The sequence below is a fragment of the Lacerta agilis genome, chromosome 3 (genome assembly GCF_009819535.1).
Source record: "Lacerta agilis isolate rLacAgi1 chromosome 3, rLacAgi1.pri, whole genome shotgun sequence".
Lineage (NCBI taxonomy): Eukaryota > Metazoa > Chordata > Lepidosauria > Squamata > Lacertidae > Lacerta > Lacerta agilis.
The window spans coordinates 95123383-95144437 of record NC_046314.1 but is presented as its reverse complement, the minus strand read 5'-3'; the positions used below and the strand labels follow the sequence as shown (position 1 = coordinate 95144437).

The window sequence follows — 21055 nt, the reverse complement described above, 5'->3', positions numbered from 1 at the left end:
TTGCACAGCATTGGACTATATGACCCTCGTGGTCCCTACCAACTCTACAATTCTATGAGCCTATGATGCTTTGCGCAAGCAGCTGGTTCTGCAAGGGGTTCGCCTTTTAAGATTGCCACACTTAATACAAAACGGTTGGAAGAGGTACAGAACTGGCGATGCAGGACCAAAAGTGTATTCCCGTTTCTAATGCTGCACATGAGTAAATGTGTTAAGAGGCATACAACACCAGCAGTATCATCTGCAAGCGCTGGTCTTGGCAGAGGAGAAGCAAAACTTGTGCAGGACCCGGGCTTGCTGCTGTAAGAGATCAGGGCTGTAATGTTACTTCAGCAACAGTCTTCCTTAGGCCGAGCTCTGTATAGGAGCAGAAGTTTATAGCTACAGGTTATTACCTTATAATAAAAGTTCCGCATTTGTAAGGACTTGGTTGTTTAGCGTGGCAGCAACTTTGGAATTCCCTGCCTATTGAGATCAGGCAGGTGCCTTCACCCTTTTTGGTACCTGCTAAATATATTCGTGTTTAAACAAGCCTACCCAGATGCTGAGAAAGTTGAAGTAATATTAATAGGTTTTGATATTTTAACATTTGTATGTTTTAAATTAGGGTTGTGAATTTTTCTCGATTTTATGGTTTTGTCTTTTCTGTAAACTGCTTTGAGTTTGTTTGTTTTTTTTACAATCAAGCAGTGCATAAATTGTATGGATTCTTATGTATTGGGGGGGGGGGGAGAGAATAGTTTTCCTGACTTGCAAGCTCCCCCTTTGCTGACAGTTAAAGGGGCTCCAACAATTCCCCCCCCCCCAACAAAGTGGCAGAAACACTGATTGTACCGGAGCTTCTGCAAAGGAGTCTTCTGAGGATGGCAGTGTGACATCCTCTCTCCAGAGGGGCTTTGGCACCACAGGCTTGTCTTGCAGACGCACCTCAGGGCTGGCCTTGTATGCAACTCCCTTTCTAACTCTGGGTCCTTTAGAGTCTGATGCCAGAGTCATCACAATCTGGACAGATTCTCCTTGCTGCTGAGAACACGGACACACCTCTGCCCCCTGGCTGAGAGGTGGAACCAGAGACTTCTTCCCTTCTGTTCTGAAATGTCTGGGCTACACATTATATAAAAGGTCATTTGATACTACTGAGAAGTGACAAAATACCGTTAAGGATCTGACTCATGTCCTTTCCATCATTGTGCAGGAGAGGTAATTTTGGTGGGTGAATCTTTTCTCACTTCCGGCACACAGTAATCTGACAAGCTACTTTGTCATATTTCCCCTCTTGCATTAGGGTTGTAATAAAAGGTACCCCCGCCTGTTGTAAAGTAGCCTTCCTTACCTTGGTGCCCTCCAGATATTAGGGTGGGGGGGGGGTTAATGGGAGGAGTGGTCCAAAACATCTGGCTGGGGCTTTTGGGAGTTGTATTTTTTAAAACAACAGCACCTAGCTGGCACCATGTTGCCAAAGGCTGCTCTAAACTTCACCCTCTGCTGAATCCATGTTGGAAACTCCAGCCCTGGTTTCCCTGGGTGGTTTCACCCAAATACGAGACTTATCTGGTGGCAGCTCCAGTGTACAGTTTGAGAACGTGACGGCCAGAGCCACCGTGCAGCCTGACTTTTGTGCGTCTGCTTCTCTGGTTGCAAAAAGAGAAGGGAGGAAGCAGGCTCCCGCACTCGGCTGCCGTGGGCTGAGGTTGTGGGAGGCAGCGCTGAGTCACTGGTGCCATTGCTCAGCCAGGTGCTCCGACGTTTCTGATCCAATAAGCTGAGAGGGGAGCAGGTGCTGTCAATTGATGAACCAGAGAGATGCCTTGGCAGGGATCACGATGCACTGAGCAGCTGGCTGCAAGGAAAGCTGCTTGCAGAAGCCTCTCTGCGCCTCTGGCTCTGTATGCTGAGCACCTCGGATCTCGCTTCCTTCCCGGCTATCTTTTCTAGTTGAAGCATTTCATTAGGGAGCAATAAGGGGGAAGCAGATATTATACACTTGGCTACAGACAAGTACACATCCTGCTGAGGAACCTGTGGTCTTCTTCCCGAACTGCACATCCACAAGATATGGGAACAATCCAGTCTTTCAAATTATTTGCAGCACCAAGCTCAGTTTTCAAAGTGGAACGGGGGTAGCCCAACAACCAAGCAGGAGGCATTCAGGATCATTCAGGAACTGTTGCTAGGGACAGGGAAGACGTTTCATTTCCCCCTGGATTTAAAGGCAGATCTGCCAAATAGGCACTTTCTGAAACAACAAGCGGCAAACCGAAACATTTAAAAACTTTAATCAGTGTTGCACTCCTCTGAATTTTGCAGTGCAGCTCCCCAGTCAAGTGGTGTGTGCAAAAATGCAGATACCAGTGTAAAGTGTGCAAAAATGCATATATTAGTGCATTCACCCAACAAATGTGTATATTAGTGCAATATCAAAAAAAATGCATTATATTGTGGGGAATTGCTTTGCAAAAGTATTGGGCAAAGTGGCATCCAAAAAATGTCTATACTGCAGGTGGGGGTGGGAGGGGAAATTGCCCCAAAATGCTAGTGAATTTTCATTGCAGGGGAAATGCCAAACTGATATTGAAGTGTGGAGAACTGAAGTCAAGATTGAAAATACTAAGAAGCCAAGAAAAACAGAAATCGGCATATGTGGCCATCCCTAGTTGTCACACAACCTTTTTTTAAAAATGATTTTTGCTCCATTCAGGTGTTCAGGATCTTAGTTAACAAACATGAAAGGTGGAGTGGGGAGGAAGCAGACATGAGTGAGCTAGTCTTGCCCCCTTCCTCTTCATTGCTTACCATGAGGTCAAGGATTGGCTTTAACCCAATAATCCCTTCCAGTCGGGATTCAGACCTCATCATGGGACTGAAACTGCCTTGGTCGCACTGGTCAATGATCTCCGGCAGGCTAGGGACAAAGGTGAGAGCTGTTTCCTAGTTCTGCTGGATCTCTCTGCGGCTTTTGACACCATCGACCATAACTTCCTTCTGGACCGTCCAGAGGGGTTGGGAGCTGGGGGCACTGTTATACAGTGGTTCCGCTCCTTCCTCCTGGGTCGTGTTCAGAAAGTGGTGGCCGGGGATGAGTGTTCAGACCCCTGGGCTCTCACTTGTGGGGTACCTCAGGGTTCTGTCCTCTCCCCCATGCTTTTCCACATCTACATGCAGCCGCTGGGAGTGATCATCACCCATTAAGTTATTAGCATGTGTACAAGAGCAGTAGATGCCAAAATGAAAATAGCCCATCCCTTATTAATCATGCCAGTTTGCCATAAACATAATATCCCTGTCAGTGACATAGAACGATGAGAGTTTTATGGAGCACAATCTGTCTGTTTCATGCCATGGATTTAAAAAGGGAAGTGGAAAGAGAAGCCACCAAGAGGCAGATATATGCAAATCAGCTTCATCAACTTCATTTATCATTTTTATAGGTAGTTTGGATGGAAAACTAATTAAAGTAATTATAAGATATTTCTTTTTGGTTTCACACGTATTAAGAACCCTCTTGAATCAGCATCATTAATATGACAGGGGAAAAGCAAAGCGGATATTTTCTCTGGTCTTCCATGTGGTGCCTGTGCGTATTCCGCCTGCCCCCCTCCCAGCGCTGAGCACTTCAGGTATTCTAGATACACAGGACATCTGTACACTTTGCATTATGAAACATGGTCTTTTGAAAACAAATTACCGTGCCTTTGGAAATGTTTGTACATTCACCAGCTGCTATGGTGTCTTTCTGCACACCAGCCTAGTAGATACACAAAGCTGAGACAACACATATGTTATTCGGCTCCATTGTCGCTACAGTCTCACCCAGTGCAAATCCAACAGGATAAGTCAGGGATGGGGAACCTGTGACCTTCTGGATGTTGTTGGACTACAATTCCCATCATCTCTGACCATTGGCCATGCTGGCTGGGGCTGATGGGAGTTGAAGTCCAGTGATACCTGGTACCCCATCCCTTATGTAAGCCCATCCTGCTTGTTAGCTAAAGTCTCATTATAGCCTAGATGGTTAAGTCAATTTAAAGGTGACTATGAGGTTGTGGCGCTCATCTCACTTTCAGGCCGAGGGAGCTGATGTTTGTCCACAGACAGCTTTCCAGGTCATGTGCTTCTGGCGCAACGGGACAGTGTATCGGAAACCAGAGCACACGGAAACACTGTTTACCTTCCCGCGCAGCGGTACCTATTTATCTACTTGTACTGGTGTGCTTTTGAACTGCCAGGTTGGCAGGAGCTAGGACAGAGCAACACTCCCCGTCACGGGGATTCGAACTGCTGACCTTCCGATCGGCAAGCCTAAGAGGCTCAGTAGTTTAGACCACAGCGCCACCTGTGCTTACTAGAAAGGGTCTGTCAAGAGCATACAGTAGCACTGATGTCGCTGATTCTGTGGGTGGCTAAAAGGCTTCTAGAATGACACGCACAAAGGCCTGCCTCCCTGATTCCCACCATGGCGCCTCTCTGTGTATATTCCTATGCTGGCACAGCCCCATATTGGATATGCTCTCAACATAACCAAAACCTACTGAATTTATCCCAGTGTATAAACAACATGTTGGGAGATGATGTTGGTGGTTTCAATTTGTATGCCAAGGCAGCAAGCAAGAAGAGCTAAGAAATGCAGGAGGTTTCTCCAAATTTTAGTTTTTGGAGCAAGCTATAGTCCATGCTTGCTTTTAGAGTCATTGCTTTGCATGAGCCGTGTGTGTCCTTAGGTCTCAGGTATTCATGCCAAGGATCAGTTGGCACCTGGGATACTATCTTCAAAGACACTGGCTGCAAATATAGAGTTTAACCATCAATCCCTCTTTCCACAGAGCTGTGGGAGTGGTATCTCTGAGAGGGAAATAGAGGTCTCCCAACCATCCACAGTAACCATAATAAACTGCAGTTCCCAGGATTCCTTGGGGGAAACCACAACTGTTAGAGTGTTATCATAGTGCTTTATTTGTATGGTGTGGATGTGGCCTTTGTCTCCAGTCCTTCCTCCATGCACAGGCCCAACCCTGCCATCAGACAAGAGTGGAACAACTGCCTCAGGTGGCAGGTGGCATGAGCTGGCTGTTGTTCTCTGATGGAAGATAGCACTCAGTGTGCCTCATGGCCTGTCATGTACCGCCTGCGTTAGCCTGCTGCTCTGCGGTGGATGACACTGTTCTGTTGCTAGTGTCAAAGCAAGATTCAACTGCCCATCCAGTTGGCTTCTGGGTGTGGAACTGGGAGGAAGGGAGCACCATCTTGTTTTGCTTCAGGCAGCAAAATACCTTGAGCCAGCCCCGTCCATGCAAGGGAGCTGATCATGTAAAAGCTTGCTTGGAATTTTATGCTGCTCAGGGAAGCAGGAAGCAGAGGAACAGAACAGCAGCTTGATACCTTTTATTGCTATGTTGCAAAAATGCATGCAATTAATAACAGAAACACTTTCATTGGGAGCAGACAAGCATTTCTATAACTTGGGTGCAGTAAAATGACTTCCTCTCAGATCACCTGTTACTACAGAAAGGCTTCTAAAACGTTCGAGTTGGTTTCTGTTCTTTTATCGTAGTATAGTCCTGCCGCATCAACATCTATGTGAACCGGTTTCACGAAGCATTCCCTGAAATTTGACATTCCAGTCATAAAATTGGCAAGTTGCAGTTTTTATTTAATATTTACTGGTTGCCAGAATGTGTTACGATCAAAATTCTTGAGGCCTGCTTGTTCTCAGGATCTCCTTTCAGACACGAAGGATACTCTGGGAGCTCAGACTCGCCATAATGAAATGCTAAAACTCGGCATTCTCTCTAAATCTGTTGTGACAATCCAGTTTCATGGATGGCAGTACATTAAATTATCAGGACTTCAGTCAAATGAACAATGTTGATTGCAGAAAGAGAGAGATCCTGTCATTATCAGGGAAAATTACATTGATTTTGTATTTACACGGTAAACGGTGCAAAGCATTTTACATTTAAGGCTATTAGAATTTATGAGGAATGATTGATGGCGTGCCTTGGATGACACTGGTCCACGCTTGAGTATAAACACTGCAAGAAATAATTGGGTGGACAGTTATCCCCACCCCAAATGGATTAAAAGGTGTTCTCAGGGTCTTTTTAAAATGCAAATGGGTTTTGTGCTGAATTTTTATAGCAGGTAGCCTACCTCAGTGATAATGTGTGTGCCACCCCTCCCCCCAAAAATGAGGCAGGTGGTAAATGAAAATATTAATACAACAGGAAACTGTTGCAAGAATGCAGTCTAAATCAATGGGAACATTAACACATTCTGGGTGTTGCACAGTTGGCCTACATGCTTATATATCTAACATGCAAACATGCATTGGACAAGAGACCAGTTGAATGTAGTGCTGGGTGCAATAATCCACATCCACTCTGAGTAATCAGGTTAATTTCCTGGACATCTGAAGAAGCTCAGAATGGGGTCCGGAGTCGGATGCGCTCCTAAGCCTTGTTACATAGGCCTTGCCCATGGGTTGGCATTCCTGGGGAGCTATCCAGATTGGTTCTTAAAATGGAGTAGCAGCTCCTAATTAGTCCCTCTCATAAAGCTATTGTTTGTTTATTATAAGATTCCTTGCATGCCCTGCACCATAGTAATGCAGCATTAAAGAGGGTTAATGCAATTTGCACTGGCCTCGTTTCCTGCAAAGATTGTGTGACAGCAAATAATGCATAGCGTTAGGTAGTCTTCTGTTGGCATCTGCCTGTCTTGGGAGACAATGGAGGAGCATGCCAGAGGAGGTAAAGTCAAACCATTGGAGTGCTTGCTGTGGCTGTAGAGACCACATATGAAAGAGACATGTTTTATTGCAGCTGGGGCAGATGAAGCCATCTGGTTTCACTGCTGAGATGCACGATGCTGTTTCTTCTCTCTGCGCTCCTCCCCAGCAGCCATTCCTCCTCTGATCACTGCTGCGGGTACATGACCTGACTGTTGAGGGTCTCCAGACACTGTGGTCGTCTGCAAGGGATTTCCACGTGGCAGGGTTAATGTTGCCAGCCTTCACGTCATGTTTACAGATATCTTTGTGGCTCAGACTTAGTCTGCCCATAGGCCTGGTACCTGAGGATAGCTCCCCACAGAGCACACCCTCGAGGATCCTGACATCTTCCGTTCTTTGCATGTGACTGAGCCAGCATAGATGCCACCGAGACAGAAGTGTGAACATGCTACCAAACGAACGTGCCAACTGTTACTGCTAAGTGTGGGGTAGAGCAGAGCGATGCTGTCGCTGATTATTTTTCAGGGTGGCCAGTTACAAAAGAGAACAAGGCTCCTGCACCTCTAATTGCTGTGTGGAAGAGCTTGTCTTCGGAACACCCTGCAAGCTGCCTTAGACTACGTCAGACCATTGGTCCATCTAGTTGAGTATTGTCTGCAGTGATTGGCTGTGGCTCTCCAGAGTTTCAGGCAGGAGTCTCTCCCAGCCCTAGTTGTAGATGTTGAGGAAGATTGAGACTGGGAACTTAGGTATGCTAAAGAGATGCTCTACCACTGAACATGTCGTGCAGATGGGGCCACGACGATCTTGCTTTGTTCCTGGGTATGTACTGTAAGAACTGTCTCTTCTTCCACTTCATCCGCTGCCCTAGAAGCTAATACGCCTCTGCTGTGAGTTCATTTGTCAGGGAATAAGATAAAACGAGGACTTGAAAGTCCATTTTCTCAGAAACATGGCTGGCACAGTTCTCTTTAGCATTTGAGTTTGCCTTGTTTCCGTAGCCTTTGTGATTCTGGTTTTGTTTGCGCTTCTTTCTTCTTCTTTTTTGACTCATTGCTGCAGGGCTGTATTTCCCCCCAATTTTCATTTCTATCTGCATCATTCAAATTTTATCGGTGCCTCTTCCTGTGATGTACACAATGCAGGCTCTTGACTGTGCAGTCTTGCAAATCTCATCTACCCTGGCCCTAGCTTTAGATGATGTTTAAACTCAAATTAAGATTTAAAATGTCAGAAGCTAGCGGAGCAGATAAAAATTACTGATTCCCGCCCCCCACCCCACCCCCACCCCCACCCCCTTTTTTTGGCAACTGAAAAACAAACAGGCTCCTGGCTGGTAATCAGTGTTGCTGACAGTGGAGGTCAGACTTTTTGAATTGACTATTGCAGCAAGTACAAATAGAAAAGAGAAAATAAGGTGTCAAGTCAGCTACATGCCACCTACTGTTAACTCCCCAGCCCCCAGCATCCTTTTCAGCCTGCAGAGAAAAAACCATTATTGATCACAGATTGGTTAGGATTTGGGCTCTTCTCTTCCTGCGTAAATCAATTACCGAAGCAGCTGTTTAAAGCTGAGCTTTCTCAAAAAGCTGTGGAAATTTTAATGGAAACCTCTGAGCCCTGCACTCTGCGTTTCACTTGCTCCGCAGTCCTCCCTGCATTAATTTGCACGTACCTCTCGAGCCTGGAAAAGAAAATAATGACAGCAAGGCATTGTTCTTTCGATAAATCTCCTCCTGGCAGCATAGCCATCTGACAAAGCACACACACACAAAAAAACACCAAAAAATGATTTGGGGGCAAGCTGAGTGCTGGATTTCATGCAGCCTGGTTTCGTTCCCCCCCCCCCATTGAAGTGCTTGCTGCTTTATACTCTGCTGAAGATCTATTGCCTGCCACAAAGAATTGGGGAGGGGGGGTGCGCAGAATATCCCGCTCCAAGTTTTGCAACATCGATTCACTGCAGGAAATGGTTGTTTTCAATTACTGAGCTACTTTTAGCTCTGGCAACGGCAGCCGCCCCTTTGATCACATGTGTGGTTTGATGCACAGTTGCCGCCTGCATTGTGCAGAGGATTCAAATTAGGAAGGGAGCTTGGGAACCAAATGCCATCTTTAGTCCTTGGCAGCATAAATAGATGCTGGGCGGGGGGTGGTGGGTGGTGGAAAAGAGGCATCTTCTATGCACCATGCAGATATATAGATATATATATGTGAGAGTCAGCGTGGTGGTGTTGTGGTCACAGTGATGGGTCTGGGAGACCAGGGTTCAAATCCCTGCTCAGCCACGAAGTTCACTAGGTGACCTTGGGCTTCTCAACCTAGCCTACATTAGAGGGTTGCTGTGAGGATTAAATGAGGTGGGCAGAACCACACATGTGGCCTTGAGCTCCTTGGAGGAAAGGTGGGGTATAAATTTAGCCCATTTATAAAATTAAAATTAATTATACTGCTTTGAGTAGGGAATAAATTCTTGTTCATATACATAAAGGTAGCATTACGCACGCCCAGAGAGTTTGGGATTGCGAGCTAAGCTTTGCATATCCTGACCAAAACTCACTTTTCTAAGTGGATTCCCCCCCCCTCCCAAGAGCAGGATTAGGTTGGTAAAAAAGGTGATTCCAAATGTACTCCCCCCCAAAAAAAAGAAACACCATATTGTTCCTAGTCAAAGACAACCGTTATCTATTCATAAGCAGAACAACAGCACTCAGTGGATACATCAGTAGATAATGAAGAATTCTAAACAAATATGACTTCAGTAGCACCCCTGCATATCAGATCTGGGCAACCTTTGGCTCTCCAATTTTTCCAGGTCCTATTGCTGTAACAAACCAGAACCAAAATAGTTTCAAAATGTACACAAGTGTGTCCTGACTTTTAAGGTCCCAGTAAATAAATTTGGCCCCCAACCAATTAATAAAACTCAAAATGTAGGGGTGGAATAAGACCTACTCAGAACAGACCCATTCAAATGAATGAACGTCAGTTAGTCGTGTCCTTTAATTTTAATAGGTCTACTCTGAGTAGGACTAGAGTTGAATACCACTAAAAAAGAAGCTAAAGGACCCCTGACAGTTAAGTCCAGTCGCAGACGACTCTGGGGTTGCGGCGCTCATTTCGTTTTACTGGCCGAGGGAGCCGGCGTACAGCTTCCATGTCATGTGGCCAGCATGACTAAGCTGCTTCTGGTGAACCAGAGCAGCGCACGGAAACGCCGTTTACCTTCCCGCTGGGGCGGTACCTATTTATCTACTTGCACTTTTTTTGGCATGCTTTCAAACTGCTAGGTTGGCAGGAGCTGGGACCGAGCAACGGGAGCTCACCCCGCCGCGGGGATTCGAACCGCCGACCTTCTGATCGGCAAGCCCAAGAGGCTCAGTGGTTTAGACCACAGCGCCACCCGCATCCTGAATACCACTATAGGTATTTAATTCAGCAATTAAATTGGAAGGAACCATGTGTGCCCATCACCTGCAACCTAATACAGTACTGTGTGTGTGTGTGTGTGTGTGTGTGTGTGTGTGTGTGTGTGTGTGTGTATTGGACCAGAGAGCTACTTCCAGTCAGAGTAGACAATGCCGGGTTAGATGTAGAAATGGTCTGACCTGGAATAAAGCAGAGTCCTATCTTCCTACAATGCAATGCAATAAATAACTGGAAGGTGCTGAGAGATGTTTAGAGCCAACATCTATTTGTTCCTTTTGGGCTTGCAATAGAATCAAGCTGCATCAACCATTTAGACACGCTGCCTTTTGTCTGGGTGGGGGGTGGGGGTGGGGACAATGTTGCAAAGCAATCCTACCAAGCGCTGCTGCTATTGGGCCGAAGGAGCACAGCTTGATTTTTCTCCCGGCTTTTATTGAATCGCTCAGAAGTCTCTAATGCTGGACAAGTTCTATTAAGAACAATTGAAGTCGCATGCAATTGCTCAGATTTACTCCACAGATGCTGCAGTGCAGGGAAATTCAGAGCCCTCATTAGAATGCTGTTGGGTCCTTTCCCCATCGCCCGCTGTATCCTAATGAGAGCTGAGGCTCTCCCTTGCAGCTACGCTAGTGCTCCTTCCTCAAGTTGAGCCAAAGTTTCTCAAGACATTTCCCCGAGAATATTCCTTGAGATTCTTTCTCCCTAGAAGAAGAAAAAAGAACCTCAGAGTGTTTCTACTGTTTTCTGGGGTGATGTCATGGACTGGTTGGATGCAGAGGAGTGGTGGGTGGCCCCAGATGGGGGGGGAACCCCAGGGGAACCCGGGGGGGCTGGGGAGAAGGTTCAGAGCCAGGGGATTGGTGGGGGAATGACGATGCATGGTCAGATATAGAAGACTGCAGGGAGGAGGTGTTGGAAGATGAAGAGGCAGCAGGGTTTAGTGAGCAGGAAGAGGCTGCGACAGAGAGGAGTCTAGTCTCAGAGGCAGGAGAGTGGGGGGAAGGCAGGAGACAGAGATGAGGCACGCTGCTGAAGAATCCAGGCAGTCTCTATGGAAAATGAGCGAGGTCCCAACTAAAGAAGAATGGCAACTTAAGTTGATGGAATATGCACAGCTTGCGGACTTAACATATAGAATAAGAGAACATACGTTTAGAGGAGATTGGAAAATGTTTATTGAATATCTGGGGGGGGGGATTGTGTACACTTGAAAACGTTGGCAGCATTAAGATAAATTCAAACAGTGTAAATAAGTTTTGATGGGTGTAATAATGGAATACTGAATGGTTTAGTTTATGTAAAATATGCAGGGATTTATGATATGCAAAATGAAACATGGAAAGAGAGGAAGGGAAGTCATTGATATTTTAAGGATGTTTAAATGAGTATTCTAAATTGTAAAACAGAAAATTTAATAAAAATTATATGTAGAGAAAAAAATCCAGGGAATCTCCCCCTCCTGCTGCAACCAGCTCCCTCCCCCCCCCCCCCCCGCTCCCAGAACACCCAGAGGGGAGATTGGTTGCATGCAGACACAGTCTCTGGCTGTTGGGGGGGGGGACTCTGGAGAGAAGGAGACTTAGGCAGCTGTGGGAAGGCAGGGACCTTCAGTCCTCACAACTGGCTCATTGGGGCAAGACCTACTGCGAAGAGTTTCTCTGGTCACTAGCTGTGATCACCTGAGCTGTTTGGATTTCTATGAATGAAGAGTTAACTTCACTGGCAATGGTGTTTTTATTGCTGACCGTCTCCTGGCTCCAGCTCCTGACTTGCCTGCATGCAACTCCACACAACTGACCCACATCCAGTTCCTTGCTGCTTGTTATGCAAGTGTTGCAACTCTAAAGCAGAATGTGGATTCCAGTTTTATGATTTCTGAAGGAAATTGGGAGACAGGGGCTCTACAGAATCAGCGCATCCTTGTTGGTTTTGCTTTGAGCAGCAATGATCACAAATGCTTTCTTTCCTCTCGCTTTGCATTCCCTACTTCCCTGAGCGTTGGGAATTCCCATGAGCAACATTCCCAGAGTTAGTTTCCTTTTGAAGGGGAAAGTTGCGCTGTTTTTTTCAGTATACCAGCAGAGCATAATGGAAGGAAACAGGCACTCCTTACCCACAGCTACTGCAGCACACACATGCCCCAAGGCTTTGCCTCCAGTCTCAGCTAACTCCAGCTAGAAGTTCAAAGGGTTCTCATTTGTTCAACCTTTATTCATCCCAAACTCCTCTTTCTCACCTACGTGTCCAGCAAAGCACATATTTGTGAGACCTGCAGCACTGCATGTATATTGCCCAACAGTGCTTTTTCCTAGAAAAAGAGGTACAGGAACTCCCAGCTTTTTTTAGGGGGGAGTCAAACAAGCAACATTTTTTGGGGGGACACTTCTCCACCCGATTACTCCACCACCAGCATCGCTGCGGAAGCAAGTTCAGGCTGAAAAAAGCCCTGTTGCCCACTCAGAGAGCCAGTGTGGTGTAGTGGTTAAGAGTGGTAGACTCGTAATCTGGTGAACTGGATTCGCGTCTCCGCTCCTCCACATGCAGCTGCTGGGTGACCTTGGGCTAGTCACACTTCTCTGAAGTCTCTCAGCCCCACTCACCTCACAGAGTGTTTGTTGTGGGGGAGGAAGGGAAAGGAGAATGTTAACCGCTTTGAGACTCCTTCGGGTAGTGAAAAGCGGGATATCAAATCCAAACTCTTCTCTTCTTCTTCTTCTTCTTCTTCTTCAGAGGACTATGCAAGGATATTCAAGTTAAGAAACGTTGCTCATCTTTTGTCAGCATCCACAATTACTTATTTAACTCACAGTGTTAAGCTAGCAACTCTTGTTTGTTCAAGGACATTAATATCATTGATTTATTTACAATATTTTATGACCTGCCTTTCTAGCTCGCTTACGAAACACACAAGGCAGCTATCATCACTTTTAAAAAGAAAAAAGAAAAGTATACTTTTCTATGCTTTCCCCTAACTTCTGAACACTTGTTTTATTTTTGCAAATTAAAATGTTTATAGCAATCCAGGTAGAGGCAAAGAGCTTCAAGAAGAGTTGAGAATGTGAGGAGGAGAGACTGTGACAAGCAGACGCCAATGATGTCACCGAAGAATTCAGCTTCTCTGTGATGACCTGCATGTCATCTTGTACCCTTCTCTATAATCAAATAATAAGAACACACGAAACATTCATTTACAGCAGTCATTTCAAGGGTGCTTTGGCCTTACCTAAATCACAGAGTCCTTGCACATCTCGGCAACAAAAACCTGTAATGATGCATTTGATATCAAGTCTAAGTGGAATGAAATTTCCCCTTAGTGTTTCTTGAGAGCTGTGTTCTTTCCGTCTTCCTCTCTTTCCTACTCACCCTGATGCCCACTCTCCAGAGATGTTTTAAATCAGGAAATCAGGGGTGGCCAACTCCCAAGAGACTGCGATCTACTCACAGAGTTAAAAACTGGCAGTGATCTACCCCCATTTTTGGGGTTCAGGTCAAAGTTGTTGAGCTTTTTTTAGGAAGGAGGAAGGCCCATTTTGGGGGGGGGGGGTTTCAGGTCAAAGTTGTTGAGTTTTTTCAGGGAGGAGGTAAAATGTTGAGCTTTCTTTAGGGGAGCCACAGTTGTTTAGCTTAGAATCATAGAGTTGGAAAAGGCCACAAGGGCCATCCAGTCCAACCCCCTGCCAATCAGGAAACACCATCAAAGCATTCCTGACAGATGGCTGTCAAGCCTCCGCTTAAAGACCTCCAAAGAAGGAGACTCCACCACACTCCTTGGTAGCAAATTCCACTGTCGAACAGCTGTCATCTTCTTTGGGGGAAGCCAATGATCTGCCAGTGATCTACCACAGACATCCAGTGATCTACCGGTAGATCACAACCTACCTGTTGGACATGCCTGGTTTAAATGAAAGGACACCTTATTTTGCTGCACTTCCTTCCAAAGCCTGGAGCATTCTGCCAAGACCAAAAAGAAAGTCATCTGATTTTTTTTTTAAGTCACTCTGTGCTTAACCTTCCTTTTTCTTTTTAGTTCTCCATTCAGACACAGATAAAAGAGAGAGTTTGAAATGAATCAAAGCTATGAGGCGCCAGGGCCTGGTGGACTGAGCTCATATCAGTTCAATTACACGAATAGGCCTGGAGGGCTAACTTGAGCATCTGCTGAGATGATGCCAGGTAGCATCAGATCTGCTCCAGGCATCCTTATTCATCAGAGGAGCCCTCCTAGATAGGGCCAGTGCTCCATCTTAGTCCAGCATCCTGTTCTCACAGTGGCCAGCCAGATGCCAAAGGGAAGCCCCAAGGCAGAACCTGAACACCGTAGCGCATTCACAGCGACTGGCATTCAGAGGCATATAGCCTCAGACAGTGGAGGTGGAACATAGCCAGCTTGATAGCCTTCTCCTCTATTAATTTTCCCAGTCCTTTTTTAAAATCATCCAGGTTGGTGGCCTCACTGCCACTTGCGGGAGCAAGTTCCCAGGCTAAGTGAAAAAGGTCGTTTCTTGTTTTCGCCTGCCTTCAGTCTTCCAGCGTTCAGCTTCATTGTACATCTAGTGTTCCAGTGTCATGAGGTGTGTGGGGGGGGTGGAACTTACCTCTTTCCACCTTCTCCACATCTTCCATAATTCTAAACGCTTCTCTTATGCCTCTTACTTGCCTTTTCTCTAAACCAAAAAGCCTCAAATGTTGACAAAAGCAAATTAAAACAGGACCAGCCTTCTGCATGAGGCGATAGCCTGGGGATAAGGAGCGATTAGGACAACAAAACACCAAGGGAAAATCTTATTTGCAAATGAGTGTGTTCCCTCCCTCCTTTCCTCAAATGAGAATTAGTTTTAAAGTGTTTTAGGGTCGCAGTTAGGAGTTATAAAATGGACATAATAGGCCGCAGGCTGGAGTGAGAGTCAGAGAGCAGCATTGAGAGCAATATTTGGGGTCTACCTAAGTCCAAGGCTGCTGTGGAGAAGCCAGAACCTCTTGGGGCGTGAATGCTGTGAATCCCTCCATTGTAAGCTCAGGTTGTATAAATGTGTAAATGAACCATATATCATAAAGAAAAGCCTCAAATATTGTACCTGTCCTCCCAGGGGAGTTGCTCCTCCATTCCCTTTACCATTTGGGTTGCCATTTTGTGAACCTTTTCCAGCTCGACAGTATTTCTGTTTTGAGGTGTGGTGACTAGAAGAGACTAAGTACACAGTTACAGGTAGGTAGCCATGTTGGTCTGCCATAGTAAAAACAAAAAAAAAGTTTTTAAAAAAATTCCTTCCAGTAGCACCTTAGAGACCAACTAAGTTTGTTCTTGGTATGAGCTTCCGTGTGCATGCACACGAAAGCTGATACCAAGAACAAACTTAGTTGGTCTCTAAGGTGCTACTGGAAGGAATTTTTTTTATTTTGTTTTGACTTAAGTACACAGTATTTCAACTGGGAGAGCACCAGAGATTTGTGCAACAGCATTGCAACCATGACAGTTTTCTTTTCAATTCCTTTCCTAAAACGATTCCTTGCATGGCATTCACCCTTTTCCAGAGCTGCCGAATACTGAAAAGTTGCTTAGCTGGTGAGCTTTTTGCTTCTCTGGCTCGTTCACTGGATTCTAGTGCTGTTGCATCTGCCTAATCCCTCTTGTTTCTTCTATTCACAGGCTGGCCGTGGGCGACACTCTCTGTTTGGGGATTCCTCTATTGCTACTCTCATGTTGGGATTGAATGGCAACAGACTTACTCCAGGCATTAGCAGTTATTTGAAGGGATGCCCTCTAGACTTCTCAAGAAGGGACCTTTGACCTATGAACCCCATCTTGTGTCTCGGTGTACAATGCCATACCAGTATCCCAGTATATCCTGACATGCTGCCCATCAGTAGCTGTAGGAATTTCTCATCCGTATGCATTTGCCAAAGCCAAACCCTTTGAAACTCTGGAAGTCGTTGTAAGATACATTTTGGGGGGGGGGTTAAAATATATGCAAATGTTTTAAAAATGTATTTGTCTCTCAAGATGCTATTTATAGATCATAACTATTTGGAGATATGTTTTTAATGTGGATTTTTTAAAAAAAATAAAAATAAAAATGTGGGTATGGGGATGTGGGTGGCGCTGTGATCTAAACAACCGAGCCTCTTGAGCTTGCTAATCGTAAGGTCGGCCATTCAAATCCACACAACGGTGGTGAGCTCCCATTGCTCTGTCCCAGCTCCTGCCAACCTAGCAGTTCAAAAGCATGCCAGTGCAGGTTGATAAATAAGTACCGCTGCGGCAGGAAGCTAAATGGCGTTTCTGTGCGCTCTGGTTTCTATCACGGTGTTTCATTGCACCAGAAGTGGTTCAGTCATGCTGGCCACATGACCCAGAAAGCTGTTTGCAGACAAACACCGGCTCCTTTGGCCTAAAAGCGGAGGTGAGCGTTGCACCCCATATTCAACTAGCAGTTTCCGAATTCGACTGGACTTAACCATCCTGGGGTCCTTTACCTTTACCTTTATCTAATGTGGATATGTACGACTATATAATCTGGTAAATTCCCAAGACCCAGCCAAAGATAAGCATGTGTACCGCCGAGACCCCCGGGTATAGGGCGGTATATAAATTCAATAAATAAATGAAATTTTGAGATTGGAATCCTTTGGTCCTAGCAGGGGGTAGGAAAAGGCACTTTATCCACCTTCATTCTCCTTCCTCCCACCATTTTTTGGGATTGCCATGCAGGTAATGTTGGCAAAAATAAAAATACAAAACACCTCCCAACAGTGTTCTAGTACCATTTTCACATCCCCCCCCAAAAAAAAATCCCAGGAGTAAATTACCTGGAAGTAGGATCCTGTAATTTTAGAAATTTTGAAGAGAAGACGATTTTTGGATACTGTTATCTTAAAAAGCAAAGACATCACCTTGCCGACAAAGGTCCGTATAGTTAAAGCTATGGTTTTCCCAGTAGTAATGTACGGAAGTGAGAGCTGGACCATAAAGAAGGCTGATCGCCGTAGAATTGATGCTTTTGAATTATGGTGCTGGAGGAGACTCTTGAGAGTCCCATGGACCGCAAGAAGATCAAACCTATCCATTCTCAAAGAAATCAGCCCTGAGTACTCACTAGAAGGACAGATCCTGAAGTTGAGGCTCCAGTACTTTGGCCACCTCATGAGAAGAGAAGAATCCCTAGAAAAGACCCTGATGTTGGGAAAGATGGAGGGCACAAGGAGAAGGGGACGACAGAGGATGAGATGGTTGGACAGTGTTCTCGAAGCTACTAACATGAGTTTGGCCAAACTGCGGGAGGCAGTGAAGGATAGGCGTGCCTGGCGTGCTCTGGTCCATGGGGTCACGAAGAGTCGGACACGACTGAACGACTGAACAACAACAAATCTTTCGTTACTCGTTATTTTACGTGTTTTTAGGAGGGGAAAAATGTTTACAGATTCTATTTTGATAATATCTTGTACTGATATAGTCTCCCCCCCCCCACGGTTGTTGCCTGTTGGAAGGTGTGAACTACCGAGTGTCTTGGCTCACTGTAAGACATTTCTCATGACATGTTAAGCCAACCCCTGGCTTAGTGTGATCTCCTGGAGAGCAGCTGACAGCCATTTCTCCTTCTCTGATCCTTTTTGCTGCTGCACCAGGCTGCTCTAAACCATAGTTTGGCTTAGCATGTCATCCAAACAAGGCTTATATATAAAGGCTTGCAACTAAATCCAGAATCGTTAATTTGGAGTCACATTCACAGAAGAAGGTTGAAAATTTGAGTACAAAAGTGAAATGGAAGAGAAGTGTTTGGAGAAAGGATTAGGGATGAATAAAAGGTTGGTACGGTAAACAAATTATTATTTTTTTAATTGATTGACACTGTTGTATCAAAATGAATGCAATATAAATGTTTAAAACCTACCACAAGACCCAGTTTGAAAGCAATCCCATACCTTTAAGTATTTACACCATCAGTCCATCTGCTCTTAGGCCATGGAATAAAAATGACAGAATTTTGGCCCAAAATGACATTCTGATTGGGCTCTATTCTGGCCTACTGCTTACTTCACTGACAGCTACTCCTTTGAGGCCAAGGTTGTGAATCTAATGGAGATAATTTGTTCTTTTGGCACGTGAACCTCTGGCCTGTGTCACCTCTCTTGTCTCCATGTGACATCTCCATCTGGCTGTTGTGTAGCCAGGAATCAGAGTGGCAATATCATTTCACAAAAAAGCATTTATGAAATTCCTAGAGGGGCACATCAGAATTCCAATCTGGTAAATATGTGTGTCAGCAAACTGGTCTTGGGAATAGGGTGGTCACTTCCGCATTGCCCCCCCCCCCCGAGCACAGTTTTGCATATAATTTGTCTGACTCATCTGCAGAAATGCAAATTTAGAAAGGGACCCAGGTGGCGCTGTGGGTTAAACCACAGAGGCTAGGGCTTGCTGATCAGAAGGTCGGCGGTTCAAATCCCTGCGATGGGGTGAGCTCCCGTTGCTCGGTCCCAGCTCCTGCCCACCTAGCAGTTCGAAAGCACGTCAAAGTGCAAGTAGATAAATAGGGACCGCTCCAGCGGGAAGGTAAACGGTGTTTCCGTGCGCTGCCCTGGTTCGCCAGAAGCGGCTTTGTCATGCTGGCCACTTGACCCGGAAGCTGTCTGCAGACAAACGCCGGCTCCCTCGGCCTATAGAGCGAGATGAGCACCGCAACCCCAGAGTCGGACACGACTGGACCTGATGGTCAGGGGTCCCTTTACCTCCCTTTACTTTAATCAAAATAGAAATACATCTCATCACAGAAGGGAAGACTGTGACCTTCCCGAGAACAGGAGGACAGTATAGATTTAGAACAGTGCTTTGCAGAAGGTCATAGTTCAGAGGCTGCAGAGGGGGAAAGCTGGGAAATATTGGGAGAAGAACAGCAGAAAGAAGCAGCACCAGGGGAGAGACAGCTGACAGACTCAGTGTCTTTGGAAAGCATTCCTGACCTCACTCCCAGGACCAGGCGAGCATTGAGGGTAGTCAGACAGAAAGCTCAGAAGCAGAAAGCTCAGATTAGCTGATGCAGGCATGACGTAGAATAGGAGAGACAGAGGGGATGGAACCTTACTCAGAGCATCACCATTATCATAGGAAGACTGCATTCCTTCATTGCTCTCTGTGAATTATTGAATAAATTGCTTGGTAAGAACGTTTATTGTTTATCTGCTTCTTGGCTGCCACCGTGGGAGGGATCGGATTCCCTGAAGCCTGGCAGGCAGTTGGAGCAGAAAGTCCCTTGAATAGAGGAGAGGCCTGTCGCCTCATAGCCCTTCAGATAGAAGAAGAAGAAGAAGAGTTTGGATTTGATATCCCGCTTTATCACTGCCCGAAGGAGTCTCAAAGCGGCTAACATTCTCCTTTCCCTTCCTCCCCCACAACAAACACTCTGTGAGGTGAGTGGGGCTGAGAGACTTCAGAGAAATGTGACTAGCCCAAGGTCACCCAGCAGCTGCATGTGGAGGAGCAGGGATGTGAACCCGGTTCACCAGATTACGAGTCCACCGCTCTTAACCACTACACCACACTGGCTCTCAGTAGGGTGGTCCAACATGCCCTCAAGGCCTTTCTTGATGGCCCTCAGCAACATTTGACAACTCTCTACCCACAGCCATAGCACTGTCTTCCCAAAGCTGCATAAGGAGGTGGTCTTTGGGAAGGTGGCTTAAGGGCTCTGATAGGGTCCTCGGTTCCTCCACCCTCCTTCCCAAAGCCTTTTTAGCACTTTCCCATCTTTGGGAAGGAGGTAGGGGGGGCTCTAAGACCCTGCCAGAGCCTTGCACCTCCTTCTCAAAGCCCAGCTCTTCCGTCTCTCAGCCAGCTTTGAGAAGGCAGCACAAGGGCGGGGCACATCAATTTTGGCAGCATGAGGGCTGGCAGGGATATCAAAATTTGATATGTGAGACAAGCCTGCGATCCAAGCAAATCTCTCTCTCCATTGCACTACTCTAGAAGAGCGGCAGACTGCTGCAACAAGCTAGCATAAGGCAACTGCCATTTTGCTACAGTTCTATTGGTACAATCAGACTAATTGGTGCTCTCTCTCATTCTGCCTTGATTACAAATTGTGCACTAAGCTTGGCTCCTATATCGGTTTCACATCAGAGAATGAAAAGCTTCTTAGTTTGACTAATCTGCTCAAAGCAGGTCAAAGCAGGGCGGGAGCTTAACTTCTTTAAAAGAAAGAAAGAAAAGAAATCCATTAAATAGTCAATTATAACAATAGCATTGTGACGTTCTTTTTGCTTGAGTATACTGTACATCAATTTACATATGCCCTGAACTTCGTGTTTCTGATTTGTACTGTAGGTCACTTGATTACGCATTTTTTCCCCAGAACTTTGGAGCAATGCTTTTTACAAAACTTCTGACAAGTTTGCCATTAAAGCCCACCTACCTAAAGGAGTCCGTATGGCAGTAGATAGACTGCTGAGCAAGGACTAGGAGACCTAGATCAAAGGAAGATCAAAGGAGACCTAAACATTGGGAAGAACTTCCTGACAGTGAGAGCTGTTCGGCAGTGGAATTTGCTACCAAGGAGTGTGGTGGAGTCTCCTTCTTTGCAGGTCTTTAAGCAGAGGCTTGACAGCCATCTGTCAGGAATGCTTTGATGGTGTTTCCTGCTTGGCAGGGGGTTGGGCTGGATGGCCCTTGTGGTCTCTTCCAACTCTAGGATTCTATGAAGAGAACCCTTTTCAGACCAAGGGCCACAGTCCCTTTTTCTCAACCTTCTGAGGGCCACATGCCAATGGGTGGGTCCACGGCAAAAGTGGGGAGGAGTAACAGTGGGAGGATGCCCCCCAAAAGGGGCAAATGTCCATTAGTCCATTTCCTCAGTGAAAAGTTGTGAGTTGGTGCATCACAAAAGGAGGCCTACTCCCTGTGTTAAC

At 45.9% G+C, this 21055-nt stretch overlaps 1 protein-coding gene across 1 annotated transcript in view; it reads left to right on the top strand.

Annotated features, from left to right (window-relative positions):
* The window catches only part of HHAT (hedgehog acyltransferase), a 147245-nt gene extending 131206 nt beyond the window's left edge, over nt 1-16039 (top strand). Inside the window, exon 11 of the mRNA XM_033144836.1 lies at nt 15804-16039. Within this exon, the coding sequence (XP_033000727.1) occupies nt 15804-15895 (92 nt within the window). The 3' untranslated portion in view covers nt 15896-16039. The remainder of the gene's footprint in view (nt 1-15803) is intronic.
* The last annotated feature ends 5016 nt before the right edge of the window (nt 16040-21055 follow it).